Source organism: Prionailurus viverrinus, chromosome B2 (genome assembly GCF_022837055.1).
Source record: "Prionailurus viverrinus isolate Anna chromosome B2, UM_Priviv_1.0, whole genome shotgun sequence".
NCBI classification, from domain to species: domain Eukaryota; kingdom Metazoa; phylum Chordata; class Mammalia; order Carnivora; family Felidae; genus Prionailurus; species Prionailurus viverrinus.
The window spans coordinates 89,301,102-89,320,214 of NC_062565.1; the positions used below are offsets into that span (position 1 = coordinate 89,301,102).

General features: G+C 37.6%; 1 protein-coding gene across 2 annotated transcripts in view; it reads right to left on the reverse strand.

The window, feature by feature from the left end:
• Positions 1 to 18,043: 18,043 nt before the first annotated feature.
• FBXL4 (F-box and leucine rich repeat protein 4) overlaps positions 18,044 to 19,113 on the reverse strand; it is a 90,163-nt gene continuing 89,093 nt past the window's right edge. For both annotated transcript variants that reach the window (XM_047859772.1, XM_047859771.1), the window contains exon 9: positions 18,044 to 18,585. In XM_047859772.1, the coding sequence (XP_047715728.1) occupies positions 18,422 to 18,585 (164 nt within the window). In that variant the 3' untranslated portion in view covers positions 18,044 to 18,421. The remainder of the gene's footprint in view (positions 18,586 to 19,113) is intronic.

The following is a 19,113-nucleotide window of genomic DNA, read 5'->3' on the forward strand; positions in this document are numbered from 1 at the left end:
AAAAAAAAATGCTCACGAAAGAGTCTTAGCAGTTCTGCATCTTAGTAAAACTAAATATTCAAAAATTCGTAGGGTGCCATTCCTGCCCGTTCACCGTCCTCTGAGGTATGTCAATTAGGAGTGAGCCTTTACACGAGATGAAAAGTTTCAAACAACCAGGTCAAATGACACTGCACTTACAGCTAAGTGTGCGGGAATCCTGAACTATTCTGATATTGATAGTGTTTACAATTACCACAAGGAGTTTATAACCTGAGTACACAAATCCGTACCAGTTTCCAGGACAACAAAAGCATATGAAGGGGCGCGGGGGTGGCTCGGTTGGTTGGGTGTCCAACCTCGGCTCAGGTCATGATCTCCTAGGGTCTGGGTTCAAGCCCCACATCGGGCTCTGTGCAGGCCTCAGAGCCTGGAGTTTGCTTTGGATTCTGTGTCTTCCTCTCTGTCTCTGCCCCTCCCCCGCTCACACGCTTGCTCGCGCGCGCTCTCTCTCTCTCTCCCAATAATAAAAATAAACATTAAAAAAATTTTTAAAAAGCATATGAATATTATGGGTAAGCTGACTCAGAATTCTTAGTTGGAGAATTCAAAGCTCAGAAGAGTAATATAAGAAAACGATTTAGCAATGTTCAGTAAGATGAGGAGATGTGATCCAGCAGAAAAGGGCTGATGCTTTACGGAGGCAACAACTGGAAAAGGCAAAGGAAACTTTCCCTTCATAGGAAATGGGTGGGAGGAATAGCTGCTTATAAGAATATTTTTTTCCTCTGAATTCTAGTATTTGACTATTAGAACTCTCTCATTTGCATGTCACTGAAACTAAATAAAGCGGGCTTAACCACTGCCCCCCCCAAACACACACACACACACACACACACACACACACCCCAAGGAATTTATTGGATCATGAAACATAGAACTTTTGAAATGACTTCGCCCAGGGAGACAAATTGCATCATCAGGACTGAGTCAGGTTCTCTTCATCTCCTGACAGGTGAACTCCTTCTGGTGACGAGAACTGCTGGCTTTGTGATAAAAGTTAGGTCTGTATTCTGTACTACAAAGAGCCTCATCTTGAAGAGTTGCATCTGAGGCCAAGAATTAGTCTCACTGATTCTTTTTAAACAGTCAGTGTGTGGTGTGTATGTGTGTGTGCTTGCGTGTGTAAGAGCTGCAGTGCTCTGACTGGCCAGCCTGAGTTTACGTGCCAACTTCTAAATACAAGGAATCAGCTCTTTCTAAACCATTTGTCCCTAGAGTCCAAGAGGGGTTTTCCCAAAGGAGGTCAGGGGGGTGGTGCAAGAAGGGTTAAAAGGTAGCATGAATGGGGGGGGGGGGGAGGAATAAAGAAAAATAATGTCTACTATAATCAATGTACAGTAATGCTTATATTTTTTAAATGTCCCTAGGCTAGGGGCGCCTGGGTGGCTCAGTCAGTTAAGTGTCCAACTTCGGCTTAGGTCACGATCTCACGGTTCATGAGTTCAAGCCCCGCTTTGGACTATCTGCTGTCAGCACCAGAGCCTGCTTCAGAGCCTCTGTCCTCCCCTGCTTGCTTACCCTCTTTCTATCTCAAAAATAAGTAAACATTAAAAAAAAAGTCTCTAGGGGTGCCTGGGTGGCTCAGTCGGTTAAGTGTCAGATGTCTGCTCAGGTCATGATCTTGCCCCTCATCAGGCTCTGTACTGACGGCCCAGAGCCAGGGGCCTGCTTGGGATTCTGTGTCTCTCTCTCTCTCCGTCCCTTCCCCTATCATGCTCTGTGTGTCTCTTTCTCCCAAAAATAAACATTAAAAATTTTTTTAATTAAAAAAAAAAAGACATTTCTAGACTACGACCTAAAAGAAAGGATACTTGCAGAACTCTATCTTGACTTAGCAACTTAAAAAAAAAAAAAGGTCATATCATTATTTAAGTGAGTTACAAAAATGAATGTTATTGGTCTCTTAACCTACAGTTTCCCTAGTTCTTACTGCAGAGGTAATACACTTTTCTAGGAAAGCACTCTTAGAAGATTAAAAGATTTCATCTAAAAATGTACTTATTTGAAATTCCACAACATTCTTAACGAAAAAATATTATCTGCATAATTACATTAAATGGCTTCTGGAATACATTACCACTAATGATGCTAATAGAGTTAGTCCAGATGCAAACTATAAAAACATCCATTATCTTTTGTCCTTGAAGGAACTTCAAAAATTGTTCTTTTTTTCTTCTTGTAGGAAGCCGACTAATGTTATACTCTAATTTCTTGTACGTTGTTTTGTAAACTGTCCTACAGAGCCTCAATATCTCACAGAAGTTTCTCAAATGATTCAGAAACAATATCCCATAATTCTTTACTTTTTTCTATGGCTCAATTTCAGATGTAATTGATTTAATGAATCTAGTAGCCAACATATACATCTGATTTTTATTTTTTGTCCGAGCTTGTATTCAGCTATTAGGTAGGACAGAAACAACAAAAACATTTTCTACTATTTTATAAGAAAAAAATTAAGTTACCATTATTGGCAATATAGAAGGTTAAAAATAGATTTCATTGTGCATCAGTGTTATGTTAACTTACAGGATTTACAAAAAATGTTGGCAGTGACAAAGTAACCTAAATATTCTGGGTCTCAAGTTTGTAAAACAGCAAAAAGTCCTACAAAAATCATGTTTATTGAAAAATAAAGTAAGATGTTTGTAAGGTAAGCGAGTGCATGGTGATAGAAAAGGCTACATGAGAGGCATCTAGGGTGGCTTAGTCAGTAAAGCGTCTGACTTCAGCTCAGGTCATGATCTCGCGGTCCGTGAGTTCAAGCCCCGTGTCGGGCTCTGTGCTGACAGCTCAGAGTCTGGAGCCTGTTTCAGATTCTGTGTCTCCCTCTCTCTCTGACCCTCTCCCGTTCATGCTCTGTCTCTCTCTGTCTCAAAAATAAATAAATGTTAAAAAAGAATTTTTTTTTTTAAAGAAAAGGCTACACGTGGAAGGCCCAGTGAATGACTAGATCTAGTCAATAAAGCTGCATTATGCAAACTGCTGCTAGCTTTAGGGGATCCTATGACATGGTCATTAGTACATATGCAATGTTTTGAATCTAGTTAATAAAATGTCTTTATTTTCTCATATATAATTTTAGGTCACAAGCTTTTTTGGCCTTGTTGGGAAGTGTATTAGTCAACCAGGGTTCTCCAGAAAAATGAAACCAAGAGGCTATGTCTATATGTATGTATGTATGTATAAATATCCATACAGGGGCGCCTGGGTGGCTCAGTTGGTTGAGCGTCCGACTTCAGCTCAGGTCACGATCTCATGGTTCGTGAGTTCGAGCCCCGCGTCAGGCTCTGGGCTGACTGCTCAGAGCCTGGAGCCTGCTTCCGATTCTGTGTCTCCCTCTCTCTCTGCCCCTCCCCCACTCATGCTCTGTCTCTCTCTGTCTCAAAAATAAATAAACATTAAAAAATTTTTTTAAAAATATCCATACAATATCAAAAGTAGTTGACTTGTGGGATTATGGAGGCTGGCATATCCAAAATCTGCAGGGTGGTCTGACAGTGTGGAGACCCAGGAAAACCAGTGTTCCAGTTTGAGTCCAATGGCAGTTTGCTATAGAACCAGGAAGAGCCAATGTCGCAGATAAAGCCCAAAGGCACGGGCACTTGGGTGGCTCAGTCAGGTAGGCATCCGACTCTTGATTTCGGCTCAGGTCATGATCTCGAAGTTTAGGAGTTTGAACCCCGCATAGGGCTCTGCGCTGCTGGTGCAGAGCCTGCTTGAGATTCTCTCTCTCTCCCTCTCTCTCTGCCCCTTCCCATCTTAGCTCTCTCTCTCCAAATAAATAAATGAACTTAAAAAAAAAAAAAAAAGGCCAAAGACAGCATGCTAGAGAAATTCTCTCTTGCTTGAAGGAGGCTGAGCTTTTTGTCCGAGTCAGGCCTTCAACTGGTTGGATAAGGCCCACCTACATTATGGGGGCACTTTTGCTTTACTCAAAGTCCACTGATTTAAATGTTAATGTCAACAAAGAATACACCCAGAATAATGTTTGATCAAATATCCTGGCACCTAGTGGTGCCAAACTGACACATAAAATCAACCATCACACGTGTACCCCTTATAAACCTGGCATCCCTACACAGCTTCTGAAACTGTACTTAATCTCCAAATGAAGAAAATAAGGTCAGATTTCCACCCAGCATGATACAAGTGCCCTGCATACGATGAAAAAGCCACTAACACTTTCGCCGGAAGAAAATGCACGGTCCTTAGATGATGTTTAGTCTTCTTGGTATCCTGTAATGTAAATACTATGATGTAAAATTAATAATACTTAACTACTATGATATAAAGTCAACACATCTTATTACATGATAAGGGGATAAAAGGGAGACTAAAACAAAGTTGTGTGCTATCTAAATACCCAAACATCTTCATAATGAAATAAGAGTAAGTACTCATGACGACAAGCCCTCGTTTTTGTAACTGGTCATGAGGTCATAGCTGGTATTCACGACTACCTCCTTCCACTAGCCATTTGGTATTCCCTTTGCCTTTAGCAAGCACCTCTGCTGGTCTTGGTTATTTACATGGTGAGGTGACCCAGACCTTCATTCCTGACCGTGTACTGGAACATGTCTAGGACCAGACCAGGCAGTAAGGAACAATTAGGGAAATCTAGGCCGGGGAGGGGAAAATGCCCAAATAAGTGGGTTGTTTTAATGTGGTCTAATCTTATTCTACTAGGAATGTTGTAAACACTACAGCAGCTATTTTTTTCCTTCGGTTTTCAAAGGGCTTTGGACCTGTTACCTCTGTAACTTCAGCTCTGTTTCAGTCAAGCATCTATTTTTATTTTATTTTATTTAAAAAAATTTTTTTTCAACGTTTATTTATTTTTGGGACAGAGAGAGACAGAGCATGAACGGGGGAGGGGCAGAGAGAGAGGGAGACACAGAATCAGAAACAGGCTCCAGGCTCCGAGCCATCAGCCCAGAGCCTGACGCGGGGCTCGAACTCCCGGACTGCGAGATCGTGACCTGGCTGAAGTCGGACGCTTAACCGACTGCGCCACCCAGGCGCCCCTTATTTTATTTTTTAAGTAAGCTCTATGTCCAACGTGGGTCTTGAACTCATGACTCTGAGATCCAGAGTCACATGCTCTACATAGTGAGCCAGCCAGGCGCCCCCAATCGGGCATATTTTTATGGCATAAAAATATCTACCAGTACATATGTTGGCTTTAGAGGGCATGTATCAGACGGTACTGAAAAATAAATTATCCTTTTAGTTTGTTTTTTAATCAAGAAGATTTCTAGTTTTCAGAGGAAATCCTGAATGCTATTACACATTCATATACCTATCCCATATATGTATCACATGAAGATAAGTGCTCAGTTTTATGGGAATGTAAATCTGGTGCCTTTCACCAACGTTGAATTCATAGTTGGGAGTTTCGTGTTTCAATTAAGTAATTAAAACTTGTTGAAATGAAATATCATCTTTAAATTGCCATAATTCAAAATAAAGTATCACACATAATTAAAAAATAGACTAGAAAAAGATGGAAAGAAGAGAGTTTGCAAAAAGGGATGATAAATCTAAAAGTAATAAATTAAAATGACTTTCAAAATAGATGGGGCATTAAGAGAAAATAAAACTGCCTTTAAAAACATCGCCTATCTTATAAAACTTGGATCTTAATAGTCTTGCCTTATACTGGAGACAGGCCAAGCTGTGTACAATCTCCAAAATTTGCTCAACAAATATTTATTGAGTACCTACTCTGTGCCAGGTATTATTCTAATTCCTGGAAGACAGAGCAGTGAACAAAACAAAGCCCTTATACTTACAGAGGTAAAACTTATAGAGGGATGGATATAAATCAACACATAGTATGTCAGAGAGTCCTAAGCGCTATAAATAAAAATACAGGGTACAAAGGGTAGTGATTGATAGGTGGGAGAGAATACACTACTCTATCAGCTGTCAATAAGGGCCTCTCTGTAGAGGCAATATTTGAACAGAGCCCTGAGGAAAGTGAGAGCTGGGATGGTGGAGATACAGGGGGAAGAGCATTACAGCAAGGAGCAGGTGCAGAGGTGGGGGTGGGGGCTAGTTGGAGAGATAAGATCCTAGAAGATAAGGGTTTTGGTTTCTATTCTGGAGGATTTTAAGCAGAGAAATGACATGATGTGAGCATGTTTTAAAAGGAGTATGTGGATGTGGAGATTAGATTGGAGGAACAAGGGAAGAAGCAGAGGACTGGGGGTAATAATCTAACAGTAGTGCTAATTTTGTAGTATTTCAGTCTCAGGTGGATCTACCCTTATGGATTTGAAGAAGCCAATACTAACCGAAGCACTTTCACTTCAAAGGAGTATTAAGATATTTTGGTTGCCGCGTTTCTAAAATGTATGTATGAACATAATTCCATACATTACAGAGGTCCAATAAGCTAAATGCAGAAAAGAAAAAGTTAAATTAATGAAGACAAAATACAGCCACCAAATAAGGAATGTATAGTTGAGAGGCATGGCAGTAACTGATTTCAGATTATTAGGCTAGGTATTTAGTATCTCAGTGTTTGGGGTTGTTATTATTATTATTGTCATTATTATCATCAATATATAGGGTTTGTGCTGCTTAGAGTAGTGTGGATACTGGGGATGCTTGTTAGAAATGTAGTTTTCTGGGTTCTGTCTAGGCTTAGAATCTCCGGGGGTTTGGGGGCTACAAATTTACATTTTAAACAAGCTCCCAGATGATTCTTACGTATAGTGATGTTTACATCAGCAACCTCAGAGTAAAGGAAGTATTAGTTTGAATATTAAGATTAAAAACAAGGAGGATTGTATTCTATTACTTTATCTTGACTCCCTTTTTTAATTGGGTAGGATATGAATAAAAGAAAATTAAAATCCCATTGCTCTGCCATAATTCTAAGAAAAACAACGAGTTAAACTATAATAAAAATTGAAGAAGGATATGCTTTGTTAATGAGACGACAATAAAAAAGCATTAGAATGAGAGCTTTATAGTAAGAATGACCTTAGGAAGCTTGTGGAACAACTTTCTTATTTTACACATGAGGAACTCGAGACACAGAAAAGTTAAATAACAACTACGATGTAGCACAGTCCAGACTGTGGATTCCTCCGGACTCCTGTTCCCCTTCTGTTGTTTCCATTCCTACACCATCAATTCTCTAGGGCCATTTCAATTACTTTATCCTATTTTTTATTTCCTAGAGAATTAGGTGATAGTGGTATTTGAGACAAGCTTTTTATTTTCCCAGGGGCGAAATAGAAAGAGTGGGGATCCTCCTAAAAATTCTGAACGTCAACCAACATTATCAGTAATACATTTCTTTGTAAAGAACGAAGATGTTATTTCCTCTCATGTTATCTTGACATACTTTGGCTGCTTACAGTGAGCTCAAACATTGGTGGAAAATTGCGGTATCTGGAGTATTGTTGTTCAGAATTATTTGTTCCCAACACCTTTGGCTATGACCTCTAATGGCTCCCTGAAGGAGAGCAGTCCTGTTGCCTGATGACTGGGCTTGGCCACAGGCCTGGCTTTGGCCAACAGAGTGTGAGCGGACCTAATGAGCAGCGTATCCACTTCGACATTATAGATGCATTTCACATTGCTTCTACTTCTCCATCATGCCTTTTGCCACTGGAAGGGCATAGCCCAGTTCGGGCCTTCTTCAGCCTGGATCCTGGATGGAGCAGACCTGAACCTGAACCACATCCTGGAGGTAGCTACAGAAATCAACCCACAGTAGCTAACGTGCCACATGAGCGAGAATTAGATGTTCTTGGAAGCCACTCGTATTTCTTAAGTTGTTATTCACTGTAGCCTGATAAAAGCTAATACATAAATGCTTCCAAATCTGGACCAAAAATCTGGTACCTGAGGCAGAAGGATATCAAAAGTAAAAATTCTGAGGTTCCCAAGCTCAGAATCTTTGTTACAAAATTGTGTACACATCTTATCAATGTGCCTACATATACGTTAGTGATAGAATGTTTTTATGCAGTTTAGAGTTTGGTATATGATAGGTACATGTTTGAATTATGGTCATTTGTGTTTGGAAAATAGATGTAATGAATCTCCATGACAATTTCATAATGTAAAATGGCATCAACATGCAGAAAGGAAATGTCACAATTTATCTGGGGATATAATTTTCAAAGTCCGTGGAAATATAGGGAAATGTTTTTTTTTAATTATAATCCCACAAACACACAATGCTCTTTCAATTTACATGACTGATGTCAGATTTACATCAGCAAAAATATTTTGCTTTTCCTTGTAAGTTTTTTCAAAGTATTTTTCTTCTTAGTATTCTTTTTTTTTTTTTCAACGTTTATTTATTTTTGGGACAGAGCGAGACAGAGCATGAACGGGGGAGGGGCAGAGAGAGAGGGAGACACAGAATCGGAAACAGGCTCCAGGCTCTGAGCCATCAGCCCAGAGTCTGACGCGGGGCTCGAACTCACGGACCGCGAGATCGTGACCTGGCTGAAGTCGGACGCTTAACCGACTGCGCCACCCAGGCGCCCCTCTTCTTAGTATTCTTAATCCTCCTACTGGTGATGATTTGATAATAGTGTAGGAAACTTTTTAAATTTTATTCTTTTCAATGTATTTGGTGGCAAGGAAGAATTTCATAGATTTTGAAGGATCACTTGAGTACAGATAATACCACCTTGGCGGGAAAACTAGCTATAGCTTCTTTTGCCTATTTTCATCTGGCGTTGGTGAGCGGGAGCTAGATCGCATCAGCTCAAAAGAACAAAGTGTGTGCATCTCATCCCAAATCAGCATTGAGTCACTTCACACTGAAAGCTCCAAATCAGGGAATATTTGCATGACAAAAATTGGGAGGCACTCCAAATCAGGGCTTTTCCCCCACCAGAGAGTTGGTGGTTGAACATTTGTCAAAAGGCTTAAAAAAGTCACCTTCTTTAACATTTGGTACTTTAATGTTCAAAACATTACAAAAAATAGATGGCCTAATTTGATTTATGAGGGTGGACTGAAGGCTACCAAGTTAAAACCGAAGTGAGTGGCTTGTTACAGAGGTTAAGGACTGAAGGTGCTGAGGGGTAAGGCGGAGGCCCCAGGACACCACTCTGCTCAGACTCCAGGCTCCGGTAAACAAGACAGAGCCGAGAGTAGGAAATGAGACCCCTGGCTTTGGCAAGGAGCGTATATACATGGGCGATCAGAAGATGCTTTGAAAGAAGCAGAATAGTCGTTCAATAGTCTAATATTTTCTCTCTTTTCTGTGTAGCTACGCATGGTCAGACACAGCGCTGACAAACGTTAAGGTAACATATGCTAGGAACACACATGTGAAGGTCTTTCGATTTTACAAATATTTCTGGTTATAAATACTTATGGATATTTATTTTAGGTTTTACTGGGTGGAATTATTTTTAGGGCTTTTCAACAAAGGAATCAACATGATCAATTCTTTATTTACGGTATCTGTGAGCAAAAACATCTCAAATGAAATAATGGTGTGACAGAATCTGTATTAGTATTAATAATTCTCTAGCTTTTATGGTTGTAATCTTAGCAGCAACTTACAAATATTCTATGGAAAGCACTGCAGAAATATAACTTTCCACTAAAAAAATTAACAAAATTAAACACATATTTACCTAAAAGACTGAAAAGAATATATGAATGTGTGTATGACTACACATATAACAGGGTTCACGTAATGTAAAAGTATCTAATTGGGAAGAAATGGTCTTGTAATAAATTACCAACTTCTTTGATTCATAGACTTGAGCAAAACAGGTGCTAGCTCCGAACTGTTGTTACTGTAACTTAAAAAAACACATACTACATATTACACATTTTTAAGTAGTCACTGCTCAGAAGTTAATCTAAAATTTCTACTCTTTCTATGGCTACACAATTGATGATTAGAATAGTTTATGGACTAGCACAAGATATAAAGAGTAAATACAGCAACTTGACCGTGAAACCCTACATACAAATATGAAAAATCATCATATGATGGCAATTCCTTTAGCCATTCCCAATGACTAGACTGTCATTCATGTTCCCCAAATTTTAGGATACCTAAAGTAAATACATATTCTAGAAATCTAATACAGGAAGAAAAATGGACTGAGAAATTATGGGCCCAAATAAAAAGAAATCATGCCCAGAAATATTTTTTTCATTGTATCGCCAGAGCACTAGTCAACTTCCTAATCTTCCTCTTAAATAAATACATTTTAAATATTTTTATTGTTAAGAAATTACAATGCAGGATCTTGAGGAAGCATTTAAAAGTAACTGTAGTGAATACTTTTTTTTTATGTTTATTTGTGGAGAGAGCACGCGAGCAAGCTCAAGCTGGAGAGGGGCAGAGAGAGACAGGGAGACAAGGGATCTGTGCTGAGAACAGCGCCCGATGCGGGGCTCAAACCCACAAACTGTGAGATCGTGACCTGAGCCAAAGTTGGACACTTAATCGACTGAGCCACCCAGGTGCCCCTGTAGTCGATACTTTTTATAAGACACCGTGTACTGCTTAGTAACACTTGCCAAAGTGCTCTGAGAGACTAGTTTCCAAGAAATGTTGACAAGTATTCCACAGAAAATTGGGAAACGCCACAAACCTTACCTCATCTCACCTTCACAGCGTCCATTAAATATCAAGGTTCTGAAGTTCAGCAGTAAGGAAACCTGCCTAACTGTGCTGAATTCTTGGTATCCCGTGCTTATTTCACCATAGAATTTTTTCTTGGCACATATACCCCTTTTGAAATGTGCTCTTTGGTGATTTATATGCATTCTGTAAACCTGATCTGCCCACCTAATTGTGTGCTAGCACAAGAGATCTCAACATGTCTTTGTTGTCCATATATATACTGTTGACTGAGTGGATAGATGAATGTGTCTTATCTTGTGTACTTCATTCCGTTCTAGCTCACCAAAGTGATTTGGGCGCGACAAGAACTGCAGTACCTAGGAGCTAATTCGTAAGAAAGGGACTGGCTTCCACAAAAAGCAAATGCCACAGTACACGATACTCTGTAAGTAAAATCAGTTAAACACTGTATCAAACTCTGGTTTAAGTAACAAGCCAGCCAAACTTTAAGTAAATAACTCTTCTATGGGGGAATTACTGAGAAAGGAAAGAGGAGTAAATAATAGTGTGCATGCAGTCTGCAGTTTAGTTGCAGACTCGTGTAATTTTTGAGTTTAAAATGAGCGGATGTCATTTTGTAACATGAGGACGGATTGTGAGTGTTTAGCACACAGATGATCGCTCATCTACTAGGCTTAGCCTCGTCTAATTTCATAGAGGCTGTGACACAAACCTATTTACCCAAACCTTCCATTATATTCAGCAGTGTCTTGAAATGATCAATTTTGAAAGTGAGCTAATGAGATACTCAAGCTTATCTTATTATTCTGAAGTACAGAATAATACAAACAATAAAAATCATTAGATATTGAACAGCATTTTTATACAAATAAAATTTAAAACATCTCAGTTGTCTGTACAGATTCTCATTTGTAACAGAAAGAGCTGTTTTATCTTTAGTGTAATCTACTCAATATATCTGATCACATGACTGCTTTGCTTTTACATTTTTCATTGAAATTTTATAGCTAAGACTGCACTAATTTACTTGCCAAATAACACCGATAAAAAATCTTCTTTCCTCTGAAAATGTCAATTTCAACATAATTACATTTTTCCTTTCAAAATGTAATCAAACAAACCATTAATGGTATTCATATGTACACAAATTTAAGCACAAAATTTAGACTTATAGGCAAAAATCTTTATATACTTTCTGCTGTGTCAAAGGAAAAATCTTGGCCTCTGTCCACGGTTATAAAATATATATAATAAATCATGATATCTGATTAAAGTAATTTATCTTTTCCCTTTTGACTTGTGGCTATTGCTGTCAATCATCACCTCATTTGCTTATTGACATTAACGTAACTGCTAGAGAACCAGGTTACAAGGAAAAAAATCACAGCTGCTAGAATAGTGTTTTAGCAATAGCTAACATTCCGGTAAGGGTCACTGACATTTTCAGAATGGCTAAACATGAAAAGTTCTTCTGAAGTATTAATTTAGTATTAAATGTGCTAAACAGGAGGAAACTAGATGCAGCACTGAAAAAAATGTGTGATAAATGGCTTTGAAAATGAAAATTACTGTGTCAAGAATAGGTATCCTTTAATACTGTAAAGTAAAAAAATGAAAAATCAAACAATCATTTTTAATTTACGTGGTAGCCAAATGAAATTTTCATTTGGTTTTATAGCTCTTTGGTTAGCATTACTATACTTGTAAATATGAGTTTCCTGTCTTTAGTTAATTCCTGGGAAACACCAAAAATAAAAACACTTCTGCAAAAAAAAATCACTTTTTCTTTGCTACATATTGGCTCAAAATGAATCACCCCAACAAGAAAGAAGAATATTAACTATGTAAATGTTTTTTCTATATATTGTATATTTTTAGGGTCTTATTTTAGGGCAGTTTAAATTGAGAGGCTCCTTTAATTATGCTCACAGAGTCAGGGACATAGCTTTATCTATTACTAGTCACTGGAAAGATATTTTATCTTACTAAAATGCTAACAAATATTAAAACAATTAAGTTAGCTGACAATACTAATAACAATGGGTCAGTTGTCTTCAAATTTTAATGGATAGTCTACATATTTTCTCTTGTTAACGGAATCCTTGTACACTGTTGGTGGGAATGTAAATTGGTACAGCCATTATGAAAAACAGTACGGAGGTTTCTCAAAAAATTAAAAATAGAACTACCATATGATCCAGCAATCCCACTTCTGGGTATATATCCAAAGAAAATAAAATCAGGATCTCAAAGAGATATCTGCATTCCCACATTATTTTCAGCATCTGTCAACAGATGAATGGATAACAAAAATAGGTGATGTGTGTTTATACACACACACACACACACACACACTCTCACACAACACACACATATCGTTTATACTGTGTACACATATAATAATGGAATGAATGGTATTCAGCCTTGAAAAGAAGGAAATACTGCCATTTTCAATAACATGGATGAACCTGGAGAACACTTTGCTGAAACAAACCAGACACAGAAAGACAAATGCTGCATGATCTCATTTTTATGTGGAATCTAACAGTCAAATTCACAAGAGTGTAAGGGTTACCAGGGACTAGGGGAGGAAGAAATGGGGAGATGTTGGTTAAAAGAAAGTTTCAGTTATGCATGATGAATAGCTTCTGGATATCTAATGTACAATGTGACTACAGTAAATAGTACTTACTGTATGGTTGAAATGTGTTTGTCACTACCAAAATAAACAAAAGTTGTAACTATCTAAAAAGATACATTATTTAGCTTGAATGCGGCAATGACTTCACAATGTATATATAATGTGTATCAAATCATCAAATTGTATACTTTCAACATATACAATTCTTAGTTGCCAAATATACCTCAATAAAAAAGAAAAGTTCAAAATTCTCGTTATGGTAAAAATTTTTGTTTTTTTCCAAGTCAATAAAATATGGTTCTTCATATTAAAATCTAAATGGTAAAGTGAGAAAGATAAAGGCTGAGAAGAGGTTTGAGAGTGGTGTATAAAATTAGGAGTGTGCAAACCTGAGCTTAGTCACTGATTTGAGAATATCCTAGAACCCGGGTTACAAATTTGCTCCACCAGCCTGCCACTTAAAACGGTTTTTCCATTTTCTATTGGCAAAAAAGAAAAGAATATAAAAGGAAGAACAGTATTTTGTGACACATGAAAATTACATGAAATTAAACCTTCAGTGTCCATAAGCAATGTGGCCACATTCATTTATACATCGTCTATAGTGGCTACCACACCACCGGGGAAGAGGTTAAGTGGCTACAACAGAGACCTACGGTGCTCTCCTTGCTCTGCTCTTCTGCTTGGCTCATTACAAATCGCAGTGATGCAGTTATAATCTTCGCCTTCTGAATACCACACATCTGGTCCTTCCACAATAGTTATTTATTACCAGTGGATACTCATAATGCCAGAACAAAGAAAGGGAAAGGAAAAAAAAGAAACGTGGACTCCAAGTTTCATGTGCTGAAGGCACGGTGCAGTCTGGATAATTCTGTTATCAAATTAGATGGCAAAGCACTGTGTTCAACATGCAGTGACACTGTGGCTGTTCTGGAAGAATACTATACATACATTGGAATTATCAAGTGAAGTACTCATCACAGTGGCCAGAAAAACTAGAAAACTTAAAGCAAGGTATCTCATTTCATTACAGAATTTCTTATAAAAATAAAAACATGAAAATAAAGCCGCAGCCAAAATAAGCTTCTGAGCGGTTCATTTGTTAGCCAAGCAAGGAGAGCCATTTACCAATGGTGAGTTAATTAAAATGTTTTTGATTCATCAACTAAAGTGTCCAAAGTAAACTTGCTTAGACTATTTAATTAGCCTTTTGGCAACAATAGTCGCTCAAAGAGTGGAGAACATTGGGAACAACATCAACAGTCAATAAAAAACAAAAACAAAACAAAACAAAAAAACAAGGCAAATGATTCTGAGTAGTTTTCCTTGGCTCTTGATGAGTCAACAGATGTTACTGCTATTTCCTGGTTATTGTGGTTTATTTGATAAGTCAATGCTGAGGCTGAAGTGATTGAAGAGTTAGTTTCTATGAATAGTCTGTGTGTAACAACTATAGGTAAGAGTATTTTCTAAGAAGTTAAGAAAACGTGACTTTGGTACAAGCTGAAGTAGAATCTGCTAAGATGTGTTACATCTGGTGGTAAGAACGTGTGGAGCAAAAAAAGGCTTAGGTGGTCAAATTTACAAAACTTGTGAAGATGCAAAGTATTAAAACCCTATGGTTATTCACTGTACTATTTACAGCAGGTTTTTGTGGAATATGGTTGACTTTCATCTTGTGTTAATGAACTCGTGCTCTCGACATTGAACTTCATGTAATCGGCATCAGTTGTTATCTTTTGTCAGCTATGGAAGGTGACATCCCGATTTGTCCTACCAGTTGGCTTAGCAGCAGTTTTATTGTGAGTTTTTGAGTTCAGAACTGACACTGCAATTTTTCTGGACCAGAAGAAAATACCCTCAACTACTGTTACAGAACACTGAATGGCTTTGGAATCTAGCTTTGGTTGCAGACTTGATGATGTTTTGTAATGAATTCAACCAAAAACTGAGACAGTGCAAAACAATGGGAACAGTTATCCCCACTGTCTGTAGGATTCAGGAAAAGGCTCCTCCAGATTCAGAGTGTTCTAGAGTAGTGCTTTTCAAAGAGTGCCCTCAGACCAGCAGCATCAGCATCGACTGATTACTCATTAAAATGCAAATTCTACTGAATCAGAAGCTCTGGAGGTGGAGACAGCAAAACAATGTTCACGCAAAAAACATACACTAGAGTAATTTTGATGACAACTAACATGATTTGAATCACAAAGTAACACCCAGGAGCTTTATATATTCCTGTGCTCTCAAGAGGGAAGACAAGAAGCAGTATTTCCATTGTCGCACAAATCTGCAGCAGATACATTTTCTGCTCAAACCACAGGTCCGGCAGTGTTTTTCGGACCCTGATGCAAATGTAAAGGAAATTTCCATTTTTCAAAATCCATTCAATTGTGCAATTCAGGAGCTTCCACGTAACCCTTAATTGGAAGGGATTAATCTGCAAGGCTCTAGCAGGCTAAAAGGAAAAGACCAAGGGAAGAAAGAATCTAATAGAATTCTACCAATGCCTTCCAAGTGATAAATATGCTCCGGAAAATACTCTCATGGATTAACATATGTACTTGGCAATTCTTATCTGTCTGAAAAGATATTTTCAAAGACAAAATATGTAAAATCTTACTAGAGATCAACATTAACAGATGAATACTTACAGTCAATTCTGATGATAGGAAATAGTAACTTTGAATCCCAATCGAGTGAAATATTATCCTCCCCATGAGTATTCCATTCTTCTTTAGTAGAACCGTATCACAAAAAAATTGTTTTCCATTACTATGTTTTGAATTCTGTCAATAAAAGTTTTGTGGAAATTCATTCCCTCTCTCATTATATAATACCTACATAATAATCTCAATTTTGCCTCTTAGTCCATTACAGAAAATGTTTGCTGACCTCTGCTCCGGAATCAGAAGTCACCCTGCACGCTTAAAACATAGGTTAAACGCACTGCCTAGGTGTGTAAAAGCCAGGTGTCCAAGGTGTGTAAAATGGCTCTGCCACCAGCAGGTATGTGGACAGGAGGAAGTTCTTCAACCTTTCTTTGCCTCAGTTTCCTCAACTGTAACCGGAAGCAAGCAACAGTATCTATCTTACAGGGTTGTTGTGAAGATTAAGTGACTCAGGGAATACAAAGCCCACCAAAGAGGGTCTGGCCAAAGTAAGCATCAACTCAATGTCGGTTGCTAATTTACGATAAAAGTACCACTTCACCCAGTTGGTAGTCAAATTATAAATCTCATCCTCCTAAAAGTTCCACCAGATAAAACATCTAAAATGTTTATATACATTTGTGAGTGGAAAGAAGATACAAGTGCATGAAGGTAACGTGTAGGATAACCCAGCCCTCTCCCAACTGGCCCTTGCTTCTGCCATGAAAACAGAAGATAGGGTGGGTCCTGCCCCATGACAGCAATCTTCATATAGATGGTTTCTTATATGGAAGAGACTGTACTGCTATTTTAATATTTCAAATGTCACAGGATTGCATTCTTTATATTCTAGAAAAGAGTAAGCATAGTACTAGTTTATAACATTTACATTAAAAATTGTTCTTAATGTTTTATTTATTTTTTGGGAGCCTAAGTGCGGGATGGGACAAAGAGAGAGGGAACAGAGGGTCCAAAGCAGACTCCATGCTGACAGCAGCGAGCTCGATGTGGGGCTCGAACTCACAAACCACGAGATCATGACCTGAGCCAAAGTCTGATGCTCAACTGACTGAGCCACCCAGGAGCCCCTATAGCCTTTATGTTTTTAAGGTTTGACATATTATATGGCTTAGCTCAATAATATATGCTTACTCATTCAATAAATATTTATTGACTGCCTAATATTTGTCATATACATAAATTCACTAGCTTATGCACTTTGGGGGAAAAATGCTTTCATATATGTACTTTTGAGAATGCCCTCAAAAACTGCCCAGAGATATATATTAAGCATGCTAATTTTTTAACTAAGTGTGCTTCTTCTTAAATGGCTACAAGAAATTCTAGAGTAATGATGTCCAATATGATAACCACTAGCTTCAGGTGACTACTGAACACCTGAAATGTGGCTAGCACAACTGAGGTATGGAATTTTTAATTACACTTAACTACAATTAAATAAAACAGCCATATATGGCTAGTGGCTGCCAGATAGGGCAGTAGAGTTCTACAGGATTATTCTGGGATGTGCAGATGTTGGAATTTAGCAGTTTGTCCTATGTGGGAAAGTAAATTTGGTTATACTATACACTTAATATTAGTTTGCTACTCAAAACAGCCCTGTCTTTTCATGCCACAAAATATTTTGTTTACTTTCTTAGCAACAGAACTAAATCAATTCACTATTTTAACAAAACAGTGTTTGTTTTTCCTCCACTGTAACTGATTTCTAATGATTTAAGGTGCTGGGACACAGAAAAAAATAGATATAATCCACGTATATTTCAGAAGTCTTAAGCCTCTCCCTCCAGGCAAATTTTTAAGGCATCTGCTAATAGTTGGAAAGTTATTTTGTTTAGTAGTTTACCTCTTGTTCTTGATTACGCCCACATTTCTACACTGGTATTATCTAGTAGTAAAATAAATAAGTCAGAAGAAAAATGGAAAAACTAAAACCGTCAAATTGAAGAGTTAATGTATCAGCTTAAAAAATAATTGCAACATGAAAAAATAAGACTCTTCCTCCAAATAACTCTGAAAATTCTGTATACATCAAACAAAACACTGGCCAGGTCATAAGGCTTATTATAATAAGACATCTTTACATGAGGGTGTGAAAAATTAATTTTATTTTTAAACATCATGATACTTTCTGGCTCAACGTGTTCCTTTAAAAATAAGTTAAAAGGTTTCCATATTACTCTTTTATTACACATGTAATTATTGACTAAAGAATAATATTACTGATGAACATAAGGTAAAAATAATGTGACCCACTCACATATTCTTGAAGAAAAGCGCTTACAATATTTTATGAAAACACTTCTTTACATTTTTACTTGATTTAATGGACAATTTCATATCTTTCTTTACAATCTACAAATGCCTTAATGGAGCAGTAAGACATTCCCACCATTATAAAACTAAACAAAACCAACGCCAAAATAAAACCCTACGAAAGCACATGGATTTTATTATAGAACATATACGAAGTCACTGCGTAAAGCTCTTTTTTATGAATACATTTGGAAAGCTCACATTGAGTTCCAGCACAGCTCTGTTATCAATCTGTGAACAGAAGGACACATCAAGCAAGCAAAGATCTTTACAAGATTCCAGAAGTTTTCTTAAAGATGCTGGACTTACCATTCTTGTTCCTGTTAAAATAAAACAAAACACCTTAAGTATCATATTTACATAATGTCCGGATAAAGAACCCCTTTATTATTTATTATTTAAAATGCATTTAAGATAAACTGCCTTTTAAAAATTAAAAGCATTTCTTTAAACAAAAGACATATTGAAATAGTCTTGTAAAAAAAATACAAACTGAATTGTTCCATCCAATTTGGCATCTAGGACCTGGATTTTGTCAATAGTCTACTCACTATCTTCATTCCTGCCTCCTGGCCATTCCAATCAGCTCCTCCAGACTTTTCCTATTTCTGTCACCCAAGTTCAAAACTGTCTACACATCTCGTTTTCCTCAACCCATGGGTCAAATCATACAGCAATGCTTACAGTGATTCAACCTCATATTCCATGCAGTGCAATTACTGAGCAACTACTACTGCAGAAACTTCTGTTTCAGGCATTGGAGATACAAAGATGAATAAGACATGTGTCTGCCCTAAGGAACTCCTTGACCAGAGTTGAAAACAAATAGTTACAATACAACTCGGTAA